Source organism: Pan paniscus, chromosome 8 (genome assembly GCF_029289425.2).
Source record: "Pan paniscus chromosome 8, NHGRI_mPanPan1-v2.0_pri, whole genome shotgun sequence".
Classification (NCBI taxonomy): domain Eukaryota; kingdom Metazoa; phylum Chordata; class Mammalia; order Primates; family Hominidae; genus Pan; species Pan paniscus.
Genome location: NC_073257.2, coordinates 109,190,033 through 109,210,099, shown reverse-complemented (window position 1 = coordinate 109,210,099; position 20,067 = coordinate 109,190,033). Strand labels below are relative to the sequence as shown.

Below are 20,067 nucleotides of genomic sequence, written 5' to 3'. Positions count from 1 at the left end.
AGAACGAGTCTTGCATTAAATTACATTAAATTAAATGAATTAATTTGTGGCTGGATGCAGTGCCTCATGCCTGTAATCCCAGCACTTTGGGAGGCTGACATGGGAGGATTGCTTGAGCTCAGGGGTTCGAGACCAGCCTGGGCAACATGGTGAAATCCTGTCTCAACAGAAAAAAAAAATTTAAAAAATTGTAAAAAAAAAATTATTTATTTTCAACTTTTATTTTAAATTTAGGGGGTACATGAGTTGGTTTGTTATCTGGGTATATTGTGTGATGCTGAGATATAGGGTACGGAGTCTTGCATTTTAGAAAGTGATGAGTCACTTTCAAAGTTGACAGTTCTATAATTCCCTGATTTACATATCAGGACAAAATTTGAGCATAGGCTGGTGATTTCTGACTTGAACCTAAAGGTCTGTGGAATCGGAAGGGTTCTTCAAAATGAGAAACTACAACTCCCGGCAGGCCTCGGGGCTGGGTCGTCTTCCCCGCCCCTCCCTTTTTTTCCGCCAGGGCTGGGAACGACCAATGACGGTTAGTCATTTGAATAGACCAATAATATGTTAAACGGTTCAGGTTGAGGAGGGGCGGTCGAGTCATCCAATCGCACGGAAGAGGTGAAAACATATTAGCCAATCCAAATATGTGGGGGCGGGACCTAAGGTGGGGCGGTGAAAGAAGTTTGCTGACCAAGATGGCGACTGAGGCACAAAGTGAAGGGGAGGTGCCAGCCCGCGAATCCGGCCGGAGGTGAGCTGAGTTTGGTCCAGTTTCCTGGGAAACGCGGCCTTGGGCTCGTAGTCCTGCCGCCTTTGCCTTGGGTCACGGAGGCGCACGGTTCGGGCTTTGTTTCTTTCTCCCACGGCGTTTCTCATCGTCGCGCCTGCGGGGGCTGCGGCGCGGGGGTCGGGCCTGGGCGCTGGGCTCCAGCCAAGCCCCGCGCTCTGTCCTGCCGGTTCCCGAGGGGGTTCCTCCCGCTGCGCTGGCTGCAGACGTCCAGCTGGGGGTGGCAGCGCTGATCGCTTTGGCGCCGAGACACCTCTTGATGGTGAGGAAACGGAAGTCCAGGGCTGGTTAGCGAATTCCTCACCGTTGCACACAGCCCTTCACATCTTCTTCGAGGCACGTAGTGCGTTCAGGTCCGAGCAAGGATTTGAGTGTCAATTAGAAACGGTGTTGAGTCCTTGGGCCAGTTTTTAAACCTCTCTCGACTTCAGTTTCTTCATCTGCAAAGGGACGTGAGGATGCCTATTTCCAAGTGTCAAGATTGAATAAGACAATCCATTTAAAGCTAGCACTGAGCTTAGCCGATAATGACAACTCTACGCAATAGATTTTCTTCTTCCTAGTAGAACAGCTAAGGAGCAGATGGGAGAGGGATCTGTAGTCCAGGACATCATTATTTTATTTCCACAGTATGTTCTTTCCTAAACAGCCACACCGAGATTTAGCGTTTTCAGGAGAGAATTTCGAGGTGGTGTTGCCTTAGCCTTGAGACCTAAGTTGTCTTAATTGATTACAATTTTGTTTTTGGTGTAATTCAATAGATTGAGTTTATTTACGTTGCCTCAGTGTAACTCAGTAAAATACTTCGGTTTGGCGTCTTTTGGTTACATTTATACCGAATAAGAGATTCCAAGAATTTTGGGAAACTAATAACTTTGTGACTCGGCTTCTTCCTGAGCACAGATGAGCGTGGTTGAGTGTGTTATTTAAAATATCATACGGGGCCGGGCATGGTGGCTCACGCCTGTAATCCCAGCACTTTGGGAAGCCGAGGGGAGCGGATCACCTGAGAGCAGGAGTTCGAGACCAGCCTGGCCAACATGATGAAAGCCCGTCTCTACTAAAAATACAATAATTAGCCGGGTGTGGTGGCGGGCGCCTGTAGTCCCGGCTACTCGGGAGGCTGAGGCGGAGGTTGCAGTGAGCCCAGATGCGCCATTGCATTACACCCTGGGTGACAGAGCAAGACTATGTCTCAAATAAATAAATAAATAAAATATGATATGGAAGAGTTTTCCGCTCTTTTTTGTTTTGTTTTTGTTTTGCAGTTGCAAGATTTCGTAGAGTGAAATAGAGTGAAAACACAGCTCCCACACAAAGGGAGGGGACCCAAAGGGGGTGGCCGTTGCTGGCTCTAATGCCTGGGTTTATATCCTGATCCTTGTCCCTCCCGCTGTGCTCTCAGGCAAGAGATGATTGGCTATTTCTTTACCTCCTGTTTTTGCCTAATTAGCATTTTAGTGAGCTCTCTGATTGATTGGGTGTGAGCTAAGTTGCAAGCCCCGTGTTTAAAGGTGGATGCGGTCACCTTCCCAGCTAGGCTCAGGGATTCTTAGTTGGCCTAGGAAGTCCAGCTAGTACTGTCTCTCAGTCCCCCTTCTCAACAGGAAAACCCAAGTGCTGTTGGGGAGATTGGCTGATGACCGCCCTAACTGCTTCCTGCTGAATTGGGGAGTAGTAGGGGTTGTGCAGTTGAGATTTCCTCGGGAGGGTTGCCTTCGATGTCATTAACATCGGAGCATGGGCTAGCAGGCTGTTCCAGGGGTCCGCAGTGGATCTTAGTCATAGACTGCATCTGGGGCTCCATTTGAAGAATGATTTGTAGTTTTACAGTTTCAGTTCTGGAAGAGACAAACGCTTTGGATGCCCCTTCGTGGTCACCAAAATGTTACCGGGGGTCCTTGCTCACAGAGCTCCCAGGATGGTGGCCAGCCGCTTCCAAGATGATGGCGGGCCGCTTCCAGGATGGTGGCAAGCCTCGTGTTCTCTGACCTGGGGTTCTCGTCCTCACGGATTCCAAGGAATGGAATCTTGGGCCATGGGGTGAGTGTTATAGCTCTATTAGAAGCTGTGGGTCACGGAAGAGAACCGTGGAACCCAGTGACTAGTGTTCAGCTTGATTAGGACGAACCCAGGCACTTAGCCATGCAGGAACAATGGCAAGCCTTTAGCACGATCGGGAGTGGCAATGGGAGTCTCACTGGATCAGGAGCACAGCAGACACCCTGCCAGATCCGGAGGGATGGGAGTCAGCAGCGGGATGGGAGTCAGCGGCGGGTCTGCGACAGCGGCAAACAGCAGTGGTAGAGGGCGAGCGAAAGCTCAGCTCCAGCCGTAACAAACATAGACCAGAAGAGTGCAGTTGCAAGATTTAATAGAGTGAAAACAGAGTTCCCATACAAAGGGAGGGGACCCAAAGGGGGTTGCCCGAGTTTTCCACTCTTGAAGCTGCCTATAAATGGTTGATCATTTTTTTTTTTTTTTGCCTGGGAACTGTAGAGGTGATTGATACATTTGATTAGATCATCCTTCATCCAGTTCTTTAAAAAATTCTAAATTTTGGTGAAAATCTGAGGACAAATAAAATACTATTCCATAGCAAGAGTAGTTTGAATTTCTTTTCTTTTTCTTTTCTTTCTTTCTTTCTTTCTTTTTTTTTTTTTTTTAACACAGGGCTCCTTCTGTTGCCCAGGCTGGAGTGCAGTGATATGATCACAGGTCCCTGCAGCCTCAACCTCCTGGGCTCAACTGATCCTCCCTCCTCAGCCTCCTGAGTAGTTGGGACTACAGGCACGTGCCACTATGCCCAGCTAGTGTTTTTGTTGTTGTTGTTTTGTTTTTTTGTAGAAACCGGGGTCTCGCCATGTTGCCCAGGGTGGTCTTGAGTTCCTGGCATAAGTGATCCTCCTGCCTTGGGCTCCCAAAGTGCTGGGATTATAGGTGTCAGCCACTGCGCCTGGCCTGAATTTCTTTATAGTATATTGCCAGTTGAATTTAAATTTTCAGTGAGAGTATTAGTTAATTACATGATCAGTAGGTATTCACACAATCATACCTGAACCTGAAACCATTTCGTCAATTCCATATTGTAAAAGAGAAGTGGGCCAGGTGCGATGGCTCACACCTGTAATCCTAGCACTTTGAGGCTGAGGCGGGTGGATCACCCGAGCTCAGGAGTTCCAGATCAGCCTGGGGAACACAGTGAAACCCCATCTCAATGAAAAATACACAAAATTAGCAGAGCGTGGTGGCGTGTGCCTGTAATCCCACCTACTTGGGAGGCTGAGACAGGAGAATCGCTTGAACCTAGGAGGTGGAGGTTGCAGTGAGCTGAGATAGCGCCATTGCCCTCCAGCCTGGGTGACAGAGCGAGACTACGTTTCAAAAAAAAAAAAAAAAGCCGGGCACGGTGGCTCACGCCTGTGATCCCAGCACCTTGGGAGGCTGAGGCAGGTGGATCATGAGGTCGGGAGATCGAGACCATCCTGGCTAACACAGTGGAACCCTGTCTCTACTAAAAATACAAAAAAAAGTTAGCTGGGCATGGTGGCGTGCACCTGTAGTCCCAGCTACTCAGGAGGCTGAGGCAGGAGAATTGCTTGAATCCGGGAGGCAGAGGTTGCAGTGAGCTGAGATCACACCAGTGCACTCCAGCCTGGGCAACAGAGTGAGACTCCAGCTCAAAAAAAAAAAAAAAAAAAAAAAAAAAAAAGAGAGAAGTTTGGGGTTTCTGTAAGGCATTTTGAGGGCAGGATACACATATGTATTTATCACATATTCCCAGTGCTTAGCTTTGTGTAGGTGGTCAATAATTAGTGAATAGTACTCTGTCATTTCTAAGATAAATATTTTCTCGTGGTGATAAATACTTTACAGATTCTTTCTTGCTCTTGCTCTGCAGGGATTAATCTTTCTTTTTTTTTTTGTTCTTTTTTTTTTTTTTTTAGATGGAGTCTTGCTCTGTCACCAGGCTGGAGTGTAGTGGCACGATCTCAGCTCACTGCAACCTCTGCCCCCTGGGTTCAAGGGATTCTCCTGCCTTAGCCTCCCAAGTAGCTGGGACTACAGGCGTGTGCCAGCACGCTCAGCTAATTTCTGTATTTTTAGTAGAGACGGGGTTTCACCATCTTGGCCAGGATGTTCTCCATCTCTTGACCTTATGATCCACCCGCCTCAGCCTCCCAAAGTGCTGGAATTACAGGTGTGAGCCACCACTCCCGGCTGCAGGGATTAATCTTTCTAACGTTCTGTTGGTAGTGTGGCCTCTTGTATTCCATAAACAAGAGGAAAAATGGTCTGATTTGCACAGATGAATACATATGTAAATATTGAATGCAGAATATGTGATCATTTAGAACTGCCCAGCTTTTTGTTTTTTCACAGTATTTTAACACTGCTCCTAATAATTACAAATGCTTTAACTTCTTTTAATAAAATATTTATTTATTTATTTATTTTTGAGACAGAGTTTCGCTCTTGTTGCCCCGGCTGGAATGCAATGGCACGATCTTGGCTCACCGCAACCTCCACCTCCTGGGTTCAAAAGATTCTCCTGCCTCAGCGTCCCGAGTAGCTGGGATTACAGGCATGTGCCACCAAGCCCGGCTAATTTTGTGTTTTTAGTAGAGACAGTGTTTCTCCGTGTTGGTCAGGCTGCTCTTGAACTCCCGACCTCAGGTGATCCGCCTGCCTTGGCCTCCCAAAGTGCTGGGATTACAGGCGTGAGCCACCGCACCCAGCCAAAAGATTTATTTTTAAAAACTTATTATGATTTTTTTTTGAGACAGGATCTCACTTTGTGGTCCAGGCTGGAGTGTAGTGGCATGATGATGGCTTACTATAGCCACGACCTCCTGGGCTCAAGCAATCCTTCCACCTTAGCCTCTCAAGTAGCTGGGACTACAGGCATGCGCCACCACACTCGGCTAATTTTTAAAATTTATTCTAGAGACTGAGTCTCCCTGTGTTGCCCAGGTGGGCCTCAAACTCCTGGGCTCAAGCATTCCTCTTGCCTTGGCCTCCCAAAGTGTTGGGAATATAGGTGTGAGCCACTGCACCTGGCCAAAGATTTAAACAAGGAAAAATTGCTCTGCCTATAAAGATTCCCATGTTATGTTTCTGACCTGTTGATGAGGAACACCCCCTCCCTTCCATTTCTGGTTTTTATTAAGTAGAATGGTCCTTTAAAATTTAACACATTTCATTTCTTATACCTTCAAGTTACTCTTAAGCAGACAATACTAAAGGGGAATCACAAATAGAAAATATCCACTGCCAGGCATGGTGGCTCACGCCTGTAATCCCAGTATTTTGGGAGGGGGAGGCAGAGACAGGAGGATCACCTGAGGCCAGGAGTTTGAGACTAGCCTGGGCAATATAGGGAGATCCTATAAAAAAATAAAAACACATAGCCAGGTGTGGTGATGCACGCCTGTGGTCCCAGCTACTTGGGAGGCTAAGGTGGGAGGATCACTTGAGCTCGGGAGGTGGAGGCTGCAAACAGCCATCATCCTGCCATTGCACTCTAGCCTGGGTGATAGAGTGAGACCCTGTACAAACAACAACAACAACAAAAACAAAAAAAAACTATCCACTTTACCAATAATAGTATAAACATAATACAGACCTTTAAGGGTCAAAGAGAAAAGGCGAAAGCAGGAAATGAAATAAAGCTACTTCTCCTCATAATTGGCAGTAGGGAAGTATGCACAGCTTAGTATTTTTTAATTAAAAAGAGACTTAAAAAGAAAGTGCTAACTATTATTACATGAAGAGCCAGCTTAGGAACAGACAGTAGAATGCCTGGAAATGTTTCTGGAGGACAGGGGAGGTGTCTGAAGATGTGGAAAGGGTTCTATATCCTGTTAATTTACATATACCTTAGGTATGGAATATTGGTTAGTAAACATGACTTCTGAGCCTTGTTTTTTTGACACGGAGTCTCGCTCTGTGGCACAGGCTGGAGTGCAGTGGCGCAATCGTGGCTCACTGCAACCTCCGCCTTCTGGGTTTAAACAATTCTCCTGCCTTAGCCTCCTCAGTAGCTGGGACTACAGCCATGTGCCACCACGTCCAGCTAATTTTTGTATTTTTAGTAGAGATGGGGTTTCATCATGTTGGCCAGGCTGGTCTTAAACTCCTGACCTCAGGTGATCCACCCACCTTGGCCTCCCAAAGTGTTGGGATTACAGGTGTGAGCCACCGTGCCTGGCCTGAGCCTTTTGGTTAAATTGCTTTTTCTGTAATAAGACAGTAATGTGTTCCTTTGAGAAAAATGTTTAAACCTTTATTGATCCCAGGAAGACTTGTCTGTTCTTACATGCACAAGTTAAGTGAGAAAACCTGGTTTAAATATCTGAATCTAGTTTTGTATTTGTGCTGTTAAATTCTATCTGAAGGGTAATGAGGAGTAGATTTCTTCAGGGGATTTTCTTGAATCTGGTTTTATTTTACATTTTATCAATGATCAGGTTTAGAGAGTTTGATCATATTTGTAAATAAGGCCTGTCTTGGAAGGAGGGGAAGGAAGAAAACAGAATTTTAAAATTAATCTGCATAAACTGGTAAGTGGCATGAAACCACAGCATAAAGCAAAGCAGATATTGTTGCACAAGTTTACTTTGGTCAGAACAAGTGGGTCGGTAGTATTATAAAGAGTGATATAGGAAATCTGTACACTTTTTGTTGTAAACATTACATTTGGCTTAGGCCAAGCAGGTGGCTCACGCCTGTAATCGCAGCACTTTGGGAGGCCGAGGCGGGCAGATCACTTGAGGTCAGGAGTTCGAGACTAGCCTGGCCAACATGGTGAAACCCTGTCTCTACTAAAAATATAAAATTAGCTGGGTGTGTGGCAGGTGCGTATAATCCCAGCTACTAGGGAGGCTGAGGCAGGATAATTGCTTGAACCCGGGAGCTGGAGGTTGCAGTGAGCCGAGATTGTGCCACTATACTCCAGCCTGGGCAACAGAGGGAGAGACTCTGTCTCAAAAAAAAAAAAAGCAAAAAAAAAAAAAGAAAATTATCTAGGTATGGTGGCACATACCCGCAGTCCCAGCTACTTGGGAGGCTGAAGCAGGAGGATCACTTGAGCTCAAGAGTTTGAGGCTGCAATAAGCTAGAATGCCGCCACTACACTCTGGCCTGGGTGACTGAGACCCTGTTGTTAAAAAAAATAAATAAAAATAAAAATAAATTTGTTTTAAAAAAATTGTATTAAAAAACATAACAGTTTATCATCTTACCTATTAAGTGTGTAGTTAATTAATGTTAACTACATTCGCATTGTTCTGTGTCCAGCCATTTTTTATATGGAACATCTACAACGTACAAATCCATTGAAGCTTTAAGAGTATATACTTTCGGCCTTGCACAGTGTCTCATGCCTGTAATCCCAGCACTTTGGGAGGCGGAGGCGGGCGGATCACCTGAGGTCAGGAGTTTAAGACCAGCCTGGCCAGCATGGTGAAACCCCGTCTCTACTAAAAATACAAAAAATTAGCTGGGTGCAGTGGCGTGCACCTGTAATCGCAGCTACTTGGGAGGCTGAGGTAGGAGAATCGCTTGAACCTGGGAGGCGGAGGTTGTGGTGAGCTAAGATCACACCATTGCACTCCAGCCTGGGCGACACAGCGAGACTCAGTCTCACAGGAAAAAAAAAAAAAAAAAAAAGTATATGCTTTTTTTTCTTTCTTTCTTTTTTGTTAAGAATATATAGTTTGGCTAAGAGTGGTGGCTCACATCTGTAATCCTACCACTTTGGGAGGCTGAGGTGGTAGGATCACTTGAGCCCAGGAGTTTGAGACCAGCCTGGGCAACCTAGCAAGACATTGTCTCTACTAAAAATAAAAATAATTAGCCAGGCGTGGTGGCACATGCCTGTGGTCTCAGCTGCTAGGAAGGCTGAGGCAGGAGGATTGCTTGAGCCTGGGAGGTCAAGGATGCACTGAACGGTGATTATGCCACCATTCTAGCATGGGCAATAGAACAAGACCTTGCCTCAAAAAACCCCCAGTATATACTTTTTTCCCGTCTTCCCCACTATGAAATAAACTTATATAATATTTACTACAGAAGGCTAGAAAAATATGTAGAAAAAAATGGGGGCTGGTCTCAGTGTCTCACGCCTGTAATCCCAGCACTTTGGGAGGCCAAGGTGGGCAGAACACTTGAGGTCAGTAGTTTGAGACCAGCCTGGCCAACATGGTGAAACCCTGTCTCTACTAAAAAGACAAAAATTAGCTGGGCATGGTGTCGCACATCTGTAATCCCAGCTACTCAAGAGGCTGAGGCAAGAGAATTGCTTGAACCTGGGAGGCGGAAGTTGCAGTGAGCCAAGATTGCACCACTGTACTCCAGCTTGGGCAACAGAGTGAGACAATGTCTCAAAAACAAAAAGCAAAAAATACAAATAAAAATAAGAGAAAAAAGCCAGGTGTGGTGGTGTGCACCTGTAGTCCCAGCTACTGGGGAGGATGAGGTGGGAAGATTGCTTGAACCCAGGAGCTTAAGGCTGCAGTGAGCTATGATGACACCACTGTGCTCCAGCCTGGGTGCCAGAGTGAGACCCTGTCTCTAAAAAAAGAAAAAAAAAAAGGAAAGAAAAATATGTAGAAAAAAGGTAAACTAGCCACTCCAATTTACCAGATAGATACAACCGTTATTAATATTGAGACAGTTTTTTTTTTTTTTTTTTTTTTAATAGAGATGAAGTTTCACTGTGTTGTCTAGGCGGTCTCAAACTCTTGGGCTCATGTACTCCTCCCACCTTGGCAACTCAAAGTGCTGGGATTACAGGTGTGAGCCACCATGTCTGGTTCCTTCTGAGTCTTAAACTTTAATGTCTCTTATCTAAAATATGACCCATCCAAGATCTGATTTCTATCTTGGTTTCCCAGTTTCCTCCCAATAAGTGCATCATTTCTGGTTGGAAACAGTATAGCAAAAGAGTGATTGAAATACAATTTTTTTTTTTTTGAGACAGAGTCTCACTCTGTTGCCCAGGCTGGAGTGCAGTGGCATGATCTCAGCTTGCTGCAGCCTCCGTCTCCTGGGTTCAAGCAGTTCTCCTGCCTCAGCCTCCCGAGTAGCTGGGACTACAGGCACGTGCCACCATGCTGGCTAATTTTTGTATTTTTAGTAGAGACGGGGTATCACCATGTTGGCCAGGTTGGTCTCGAACTCTTGACCTCATGATCCACCCACCTCAGCCTCCCGAAGATGCCCTCTGGTCACCTTCGGTGAACACTCTCACCTACACTTTTACCAACCATCTTTTAGGGTGGGTTGTTTCTACAGATGCTGGAGCCTATTTATTTTGTGCTGATGTTTTGCTACTGTTACCCGATATAAACTAAGTTCAGCTAGGCCATAGAAACTACATAGTAACAGCCGGGCGCGGTGGCTCACGCCTGTAATCCCAGCACTTTGGGAGGCTGAGGTGGGTGGATTGCCTGAGGTCAGGAGTTCAAGACCAGCCTGGCCAATATGGTGAAACCCCGTCTCTACTAAAAATACAAAAATTAGCCAGGTGTGGTGGCAGACGCCTGTAATCCCAGCTACTCGGGAGGCTGAGGCAGGAGAATCGCTTGAACTTGGGAGGTGGAGGTTGCAGTAAGCCGAGATCTCCAGCCTGGGCGACAAGAGTGAGACTCTGTCTCAAAAAAAAAAAAAAAAGAAAAAAGAAACTACATAGTACTTTAAACAGAGAACATTTAATAGGTTATAAACTATAACTGGGGATTCGAGTAACAAGGAATTGGCTAGTAAGAAGTAAAGAGATCTCTAAGAAATATAGAAATAGATACAGGAATCAGCTGAGTTAGAATGTACAAGGAAGAGGGTCCCTAGGGCAGAGTTCCAGACCTTGCTGGAGATGGCATGGCCATGGCTAACTGATTGGCAGCCATTGCTCTGAAGGGGAAGATACAGAAGGGAGGGCTCAGATTCATACTGGGACAAACAGACTTACACATTCATATTTGTTAGGATTCTTTCAGTTATATGTGATAGAAACTAAAACTAGCTTAAGCAAAAGACTCTATTAATTGGCTCAAGAAACTGAAAATTCCAGGGGATAAATCAAGTATGGTTTAATCTGTATGGAAAATCTCAAATCTCAGTGTCGCTAGATATCTACCTCTTTACTGTCTTAGATCTGGTTTCCTCTGTATTTGCTTCCTAAGAAGGCAGATTCTGTATAAAAAGTGGCAGTAATAGGCCACCAACGGTGTCAGTCTTACATCCCACCAGCTTAGCAATTTTAGGATTCACAAGAGTCTTGGAGTTGAGACTTTTTGTCCTGGTTTGACTTGTGGGCCTTTGCTTGGATTCATGAAGGGAATAGAATGTTTCAGTTGGTTAAGCTTGGATGACATGCTCACAGGCAGTGCCCACCAGATCACATAGATTTGAAAGATGGGGAGAGGTTTATTGCTTAAAGGAAAATGGGGGTGCTGTTACCAGAGGAAGGGGAAAATACATATTGGGAATTCAAAAGCAGCAGGTGTCCACTGTGCTATCTCTGTAACTCCCCTGTGTACCTCTCTTTAAATTTATGTTTTGAAAAGGGCTGGCCACTAATGTGTGGCGAAAACATTTTATGTTTCTTAAAAAAACCCTGAGAAACCAAAAAGCACCTTAAGTATTAGCTCTTTTTTTCTCCCACTGTCTAACTCCTACTCGTCTTTAAGATCTAGCTCAAATCTTTTGTATATGGGTAAAAGATTCTCTCCTGAATTCTTAGAGCCTTTATTGTCTGTATCATGCATTTGGCTATTAATGATCTTGTATTATCTTTTGCGTTGTGGTCTTTAGCTACTATTTGAAATCGCGTAGCACTTAGTGAATTTTCAGTTCCTGGAGGCCAGAGACTTACCTTAGTTTTTGTCCCTATACCTTACAATACCTTAAAGTTACAAAGCAATTAGTAGATCATGATTGGATTGATTTTAAATGACACACAAGTGATCGATTTCTTGTTTGGGTACCATATGTCTCAGAAAAGCAATTCACCTTCTTATGTTGGTTGATGAAAAGATTTATGGTTAAATTTGTGAAATATTGAATATTTCTGGCTGACTACAAGTATAGAAACTCTTTTCTTTTTTGAAACAGGGTCTCACTCTGTTATGACTCAGGCTGGCGTGCAGGGGCAAGAACACACCTCACTGCAGCCTTGACCTCCTGGGCTCAGGTGATCCTCCCACGTCAGCCTCCTGAGTAGTTGGGACGGTAGACTCAAGCAACCATGCCTGGCTAATTTAAAAACAATTTTTTTTTTTTTTTTTTTTTGTAGTGACAGAGTCTTGTCAGGTTGCTTATACTGGTCTTGAACTCCTAGGCTCAAGTGATCCTGCCACCTTGTCCTCACAAGGTGTTGGAATTATAGGCATGAGCCGCTGTGCCTGGCCAGAAACTCTTAAGAATTTTCAATTTGTGAACTTGTGTAGATATGAACAAGTCATGTGCCAGAACAAAAACCATTAGCTGTCTCTTGGATAGTATGTGTCACTCTGAACTTTGGAACAAATGAATATAGAAGTAGTCTTTTAGGACCTAATCTGATCATACATAGAAGTACTTCTAGTTTTAATTGCCTGAGACTCATGGCACTTAAAAGTCTGTAGGAGGCTGGGTGCAGTGGCTCATGCCTAATGCCAGCACTTTGGGAGGCTGAGCTGGGAGGATCGCTTGAGGCCAGGAGTTTGAGACTAGTGTGGTCAACATAGTGAGACCCTGGGCTGTATTAAAAAATTAGCCAGGTGTGGTGGCACACACCTTTAGTCTTAGCACTTTGGGAGGTTGATGTGGGAGTGTGGGAGGATCCCTTGAGCCCAGGTGTTCAAGGCTGAAGTGAACTATGATTGCACACTGCATTACAGCCTGGTCAACAGAGTGAGACCCTGCCTTAGGGGAAAAAAAAAAAGGTAGGAAAAGAGAGACTCATGAAGCATTGACTCTGATTTTTTGAGGAGCAAATATTTTTTAGATAAATGGTATGAAAGAGACTGTATTATCAGTGAAGCATCCTATAGAACTTTTTCCAAATTAATAGGGAATTTTGATGTTACCTTTTTTTCTTTTAATTATTATTATTATTTTTGAGATGGAGTCTTGGTCTGTCACCTTGGCTGGAGTGCAGTGGTGCGATCTCGGCTCACTGCAACCTCCGCCTCCTGGGTTCAAGTGATTCTCCTTCCTCAGCCTCCCTTGTAGCTGGGATTACAGGTGTGCACCACCACACCCAGCTAATTCTTTTGTATTTTTAGTAGAGATGGGGTTTCACTATGTTGGCTAGGCTGGTCTTGAACTCCTGACCTCAAATGATCTGCCCACCTCGGCCTCCTAAAGTGCTGGGATTACAGATGTGAACCACTGCACCCAGCCTGATGTTACTTTCTTAATACAAATAACTTTCTTCCCATTGTACACTAGCATGAGGGAGAAAAATTAAGGAAGGTGTCAGCAGCATAATTAATGCTTATTCATATGACACCCAGAAAGATAAAAATTACCAAGCAAATAAATAAGTCAGTAAATTGGCATTACTGATACTCATCATTCTTGACTGAGAATATTACATTGTCATTCCATAGGGCAGAATCTTAGATTAGGATTCCAAAAATGTTTAGGTTAAGAAGGTAGGCAATCAAGAGTTTTTTCATCTCAGAATAGTTTGCCAATTTAATTTTGGTTAAGTTGTATTATTAGTTTGAAATTTGGGCTGGGCATGGTGGCTCATGCCTGTGATCCCAGCACTTTGGGAGGCCGAGGTGCGAGGATCACTTGGGCCCAGGAATTTGAGACCTGGGCAACGTAGAAAGACTTGTGTCTACAAATAATAAAAAAAAATTAGCCAGGTGTGGCTGTGCATGTCTGTGGTCCCAGCTACTTGGGAGGACGAGGTGGGGGAATTGTTTGAGCTCAGGCAGTTGAGGCTACAGTGAGTCATGATTGCGCCATTGCACTCTAGCCTGGGCAACAAGGGAAGACCCAGCCTCAAACAAACAAACAAACAAAACGCACACACACACACACAAAAGCAAGCAAGCAAGAAATTTGTTCAGGTTGAGATAAAATATAGGGGCTAAATATATTTGCAGACTTTTGGAGTCTAACTTAGAGATAATTTTGTAGTCCATACTATAAAACATTGCACAGCTACTCCTAAGGGCAGACCTTAGGGTATAAATGTTTCAAAAATTTTATCTAAGAAATTGGATATCGTTCCCTGAATTGTGGTACGACTTATTAATGATGAACTGTCTCTGGTATTAAAAAGCACCACCAGCTTGGACATATAGGGCCTGTTTAGTTTTCTCTTCTCTTTTTATGTACAACTTTCATGATACTGGCTTAAATTTGATACGTAGAAAGAGGGAAGAATACAGTCTTTTCTTTGATAGTTGTATTTCTTATCTAACAGCTTTCCAACAAAGTGACACATTTAAAGCTGTGTTTCAGAGCCTTTTAGAGTTGAAAAAGCAGTAAGAGAGAGTGCATTCTTCTCTTAGGGTGGTAAATCAGATTTAGACAACTTTAAATATAGCTTATATTTTGATAAATTTTGCCAAGGTTGTGGTTCTTGGAAAACAAATCAAATTAGGCAATTCACCAGGGAGGAAACATTTAGTTTTGTGGGTATGCAGTTTTGGTATAGTCAGCCAAAAGATACATCTGCAGGATGCAGTTTTTTTTTTTTTTTTTAACTGCCTTGAATTTTGCAGATTCATGGCTTCAACATGCCTCAGAAGCACTTGCATTTCATTTTTCTGTAATTGATTTTTCAGCTGTGGATTGTTTCCAGTCCTTTCACTGAGCATATCACTTTACATGTAGGGTTCCATCTAGTGGTAAAAGTGGTAATTGTATACTGTAAGTAGGTTATACCAATTATTATTTTTTTAGTATTACTAGATTGATAAATTTATGCCACTTTGACATGATAGGCCACAGTCCACCTGATTGATACTCATTTGGCACACTCTTCTCAATTCTGTTCACTGAGTTATATTTTGAGTTAGGATGAAAATAATGCAGCTTTCAGGCTTTAAAGTGACTAAATTTAAACTGCTAAGAGTCCTGACATTGTCTGCACAAGACAGCATTTTCTGTCACTTACAGAAAGTTACGTTTGGCATGTCAAGAAAAAAAGAAACATAATCCCAAAGCAGCAACCATTTAAAATAAGACTGCCACAAGGATTCGTGCAGAATATTTAAAATTTCCTGTTGAACAAAATGATTTAACTGATTTTTCCTTCAGGGATGATGCCCTCAAATAGGTTATATGCATCTTTTGGAAATCGAAAGATCCTGTAATAGCGTCTTCCATGTGGGACATCTTGAAAGATAGTATTTTGGTTTCAGTGAGTTAGGTGAATGAATCTCCAGTCCTTATCAGTGTAATGGGTCTGCTTACAGAGTATAAGTTTGTTTCTTAGATGTGTAGAATTTATAAAGAAAGAAAATTATAGCCTGTACACCAAAGACAAGGACAGTGGTATTTATTGTACCTGATGTAGTAACTGTGGTGGAAGTTGTAGAAGAGAAAGGCAGACTTGTGGTTTTAACTCTGGAAAATGGGAATTATAATTTCCTTTAGGCTTCTCTGTTTCCCAAGATTTCCACAAAATCCATAAAAAGTCATTGTGAACTCAACATACAAAGCCTCAGCAAATCTGCTTAGATTCACTGAGTGTGAAACACTGGATCTATGTGTCACTGTGGAATTGATTGGCACCAGAGTGGCAGTTGGCACAGAACAGAAGTCTGTCCTGTTCACCACACGACAGTCTATAACTGTTGAATTATGTGAACAGTAGCTCTCATCTTCTTTACATTCTATGCAAAAGCAGCTATTATTAACAGTGCTTTAAAACAGGAAACACAGCTGTTGCAGCCTTCATAGATTTCTGGTGCTGGAGTGGTGACTGATGGGAAGGATGTCACTGGCATTGGGGTCATCTTGGAGGTGGCGACCCACAGCAGTGGGCAGGAGACCCCTGATGTGGTGTCCTCAGCATTGGTATCCAGAGGAAAGCTGCTACACACAACATCCTGTCAATCCCTCTGTCTCCTGCAGGCCACCTCCCCGAAATTGTTCTTTTTTGAGGGGTCTTGCCTCTATCATTCTTTGGGATAGTTGCCCAGAGCCCTTGTTATTTCTGTATGCCTACATATCTAGCTACTAATTTTCCTGGTTCTGGCCATCTATGTAAAAACTTTTATGATGAGGAAATTAGTCTTTAGTATATACTTTGATTTTCTATAATATTTATATCAAATTGAAGTGAGATTTAAGCCAAAACTACTTGGTTTCTTTAAAAAAAATTTGTCATGAAACGTCAATTATACATACAAGTTTATAGAATAATATAATCAGTATTCTTCCCATTACCCAGCTTTAGCAAATCTTAACATTTTGCCATATTTGCTTCAAATGCTCCCCTTTTCCCATAGCTCAGTGATTTATCCACAAGAACAGTATTAGCACTTCAGGAACTCTTTTTTTTTTTTTTTTTAAGATGGAGTCTTGCTCTGTTGCCCAGGCTAGAGTACAGTGGCGCAATCTCAGCTCACTGCAACCTCCACCTCCCGGGTTCAAGCAGTTCTTCTGCCTCAGCCTCCCACGTAGCTGGGATTACAGGCGCCCGCCACCATGCCCTGCTAATTTTTGTATTTTTTAGTAGAGACGGGGTTTCACCATGTTGGCCAGGCTGGTCTCGAACTCCTGACCTCAGGTGATCCACCCACTTTGGCCTCCCAAAGTGCTGGGATTATAGGCATGAGCCACTGCGCCCGGCCTCAGGAACTCTTTCATACCTTCATGCCTCTTATTAATCACTGTCCACAAAAGGTAACCATTATCCTGAATATTATGGTAAATACATTTCTGCTTCTCTTTACAGTTTACCATTTAAGCAAGTATCTCTAAATACTAGTTTCATTTATTTTTAAAATTTGATATAAATGTCATCATATAGTATGTAGTTGTCTGTGTGTGTGTGTGTGTTTGTGTGTGTGTGTGTATGTGTGGCTTCTTTTGCTTTTCATTTGTGAGATTTAGCTGTGGTTGTACATGTAGCTAGAGTCTGTCCATTTTCATTACTGTGTAATATTCCATTGCAAATAAAGCCATTAAATTAAAATTCTGCTGGACATTTTGCTTTTTCAGTTTTGGCTGTTTAGAAAATAATGTTGTGGGTCGGTTGTGGTGGCTCATGCCTGTAATCCCAGCACTTTGAGAGGCCAAGGTGGGTGGATTGCTTGAGCCCAGGAGTTCGAGACCAACCTGCTCAACATGTGAAACCCTGTCTCTACTAAAAATACAAAAATTAGCTGGGCACGATGGCACTCACCTGTAATCCCAACTACTCAGGAGTCTGAGGCATGAGAATCGCTTGAACCAAGGAGGCAGAAGTTACAGTGAGCCAGGATAGTGCCACTGTACTCCAGCCTGGGTGACAGAGTGAGTCTGGGCGACAGAGTGAGTCTCTCTCAAAAAAAAAAAAAAAAAAAAGCAGAAATTAATGAAATAGGCTGGGCGTGGTGGCTCATGCCTATAATTCCAGCATTTTGGGAGGCTGAGGTGGGTGGATCACCTGAGGTCAGGAGTTCGAGACCAGCCTGGCCAACATGATGAAACCCTGCCTTTACTAAAAATACAAAAATTAGCTGGGTGTGGTGGTGTGTGCCTGTAATTCCAGCTACTGGGGAGGCTGAGGCACGAGAATTGCTTGAATCCGGGAGGTGGAGGTTGCAGTGAGCCAAGACTGTGCCATTGCACTCCGGCCTGGAAGACAGAGCAAGACTTCATCTCAAAGAGAAAAAAAAAGAAACTAATGAAATAAACAACAAGCAGGCTGGGCGCTGTGGCTCACGCCTGTAATCCCAGCACTTTGGGAGGCCAAGGCGGGTGGATCACAAGGTCAGGAGATCGAGACCATCCTGGCTAACACGGTGAAACCCCGTCTCCACTAAAAATACAAAAAATTAGCCGGGCGTGGTGGCGGGCGCCTGTAGTCCCAGCTACTCGGGAGGCTGAGGCAGGAGAATGGCGTGAACCCAGGAGGCAGAGCTTGCAGTGAGCCGAGATCGTGCCACTGCACTCCAGCCTGGGCGACAGAGCGAGACTCCATCTCAAAAAAAACAAAAACAACAAACATAATCAATAGAGAGGTTCAACAAAGCTAGAAGTTGGAACCTTGACAAAGCTAATTACATTGAAAAAAAATTACCAATATCAGGAACAAAGAGGAGGACATTACTATGGAACGTAGAGACATTAAAAAAGATAAGAGGATATTATATACAAATTTATACCAATAAAGTTTGAAGGTTTATGTGAAATAGACAAATTCCTTGAAATCTACAACTTAACAAAATTAACACAAGAAGTAAAGGAAAATGTGAGTAGTCCCATAACACAAAATAAGTGGAATGTGTAACGAAAAACTTTTTCACAAAGAAAATTCTAGGTTCAGGTGGCTTCATCCGCCAATTCTGTCACATATTTAAAGAAGAAATAACACTAATCTCACATAAATTTTTTCAGAAAATAGAAAAATAAGACATATTGGCCAGGCGTGGTGGCTCATGCTTGTGGGAGACCAAGGCGGGCAGATTGCCTGAGCTCAGGAGTTCGAGACCAGCCTGGGCAACACGATGAAATCCCATCTCTACTAAAATACAAAAAAATTAGATGGGTGGGGTGGTGTGTGCCTAGTCCCAGCTACTCAGGAGGCTGAGGCAGGAGAATTGCTTGAACCTGGGAGGTGGAAGTTGCAGTTAGCTGAGATCGTGCCACTGCACTCCAGTTCGGGTGACAGAGTGAGACTCTGTCTGAAAAAAAAAAAAAAAAAAAAAAAAAAAAAGACATATTTCCCACCTAAGTGTATAAGGCTAGAACAACCTTGATATAAAACCTAATGAAGACATTACAAGAAAGGAAAATTTAAGACCAATCTCACTTATGAATGAATGGGAAATCTAGACTATTAGCAAACCAAATTCAGCAACATGTAAAAATGATAATACATCATAACAAAGTTGAGTTATTTGAGAAATGCAAGGTTGGTTTAACAATAGAAAATCTGTATTATTTACCATAAAGGAGAAAAATTATATGATCATCAATAGAGGCACAAAAAATTTTTGATAAGTATTTGATAAAATTAAACACCAATACACAATTTTAAATAAGTAAATACATAAATAAATATATATATCTCCTCTGGAAGGCAGAGGCTGCGGTGAGCCAAGATTGTGCCACTACACTGCAGCCTGGGTGACAAGAGTGAGACTCTGTCTAAAATAAATAAATAAATAAATAAATAACATAACATAACATAACATAACAAACTGAGAATAAAAGTATACCACCTGAATTTGATTTTGCTAAGTGATGAGTAGGGAAAGATACTATTTTTAAATTTGCTTTATTCTGATAACTTGTGAAGTTGAGATTCTTTTTATGTTTATTAGTCATTAGGTCCCCTCCTCTGCATTACTGGTCATGTCATTTGACTAATTTTCTATTGAGTCAAGTGTCTTTTCCTTATTAATTTTTTGGCTTACTGGTAAATTCTGAATACTGATCCTTGGTTATATGCATAGCAAACATGTTTTTTTCAGTCTGTGGCTTGTCTTGTATTTTATTATTACTTTTAAAGTTTTAGATTTATTTATCTATCTATTTATTTATTTATTTATTATGAATGGATAGTACGTTCAAATGAATATAAAATCCAGAAAATACAAAAGAGCATACAGTGAAAACTTTCTCTCCCACTCTTCTTCCCCTTTTATCCATTTCTCTTTAGAGGCATTGTGACTTCATTTTTAAGACATTTAGTGTGTAATGTCATTTGTTATACAGAAAAATTTAATGTAGTTAAATTTATGATTCTTTGGAGATTGTGCTTTTTATGTCTTGTTTAAGAAACTCTCTGTTGCATTAATTTATTCTATATTGTTTTTTAATGTTTTTAAATTTGGCTTTTCATATTTAGATCTTTTTTTTTTTTTTTTTTTTGATCATTCTTGGGTGTTTCTCGCAGAGGGGGATTTGGCAGGGTCACAGGACAATAGTGGAGGGAAGGTCAGCAGATAAACAAGTGAACAAAGTTCTCTGGTTTTCCTAGGCAGAGGACCCTGCGGCCTTCCGCAGTGTTTGTGTCCCTGGGTACTTGAGATTAGGGAGTGGTGATGTCTCTTAACGAACATGCTGCCTTCAAGCATCTGTTTAACAAAGCACATCTTGCACCGCCCTTAATCCAT

General features: G+C 42.8%; 1 protein-coding gene across 3 annotated transcripts in view; it reads left to right on the top strand.

Moving 5' to 3' along the window:
- The first annotated feature begins 609 nt into the window (after positions 1-609).
- ARHGAP19 (Rho GTPase activating protein 19) overlaps positions 610-20,067 on the top strand; it is a 71,299-nt gene continuing 51,841 nt past the window's right edge. The window contains exon 1 of one of the 3 annotated variants that reach the window (XM_034931238.3): positions 610-751. In XM_034931238.3, coding sequence (XP_034787129.1) covers positions 645-751 — 107 coding nt within the window. In that variant the 5' untranslated portion in view covers positions 610-644. The remainder of the gene's footprint in view (positions 752-20,067) is intronic. The other 2 variants (XM_057298964.2, XM_003825419.4) reach the window with 2 other exon arrangements.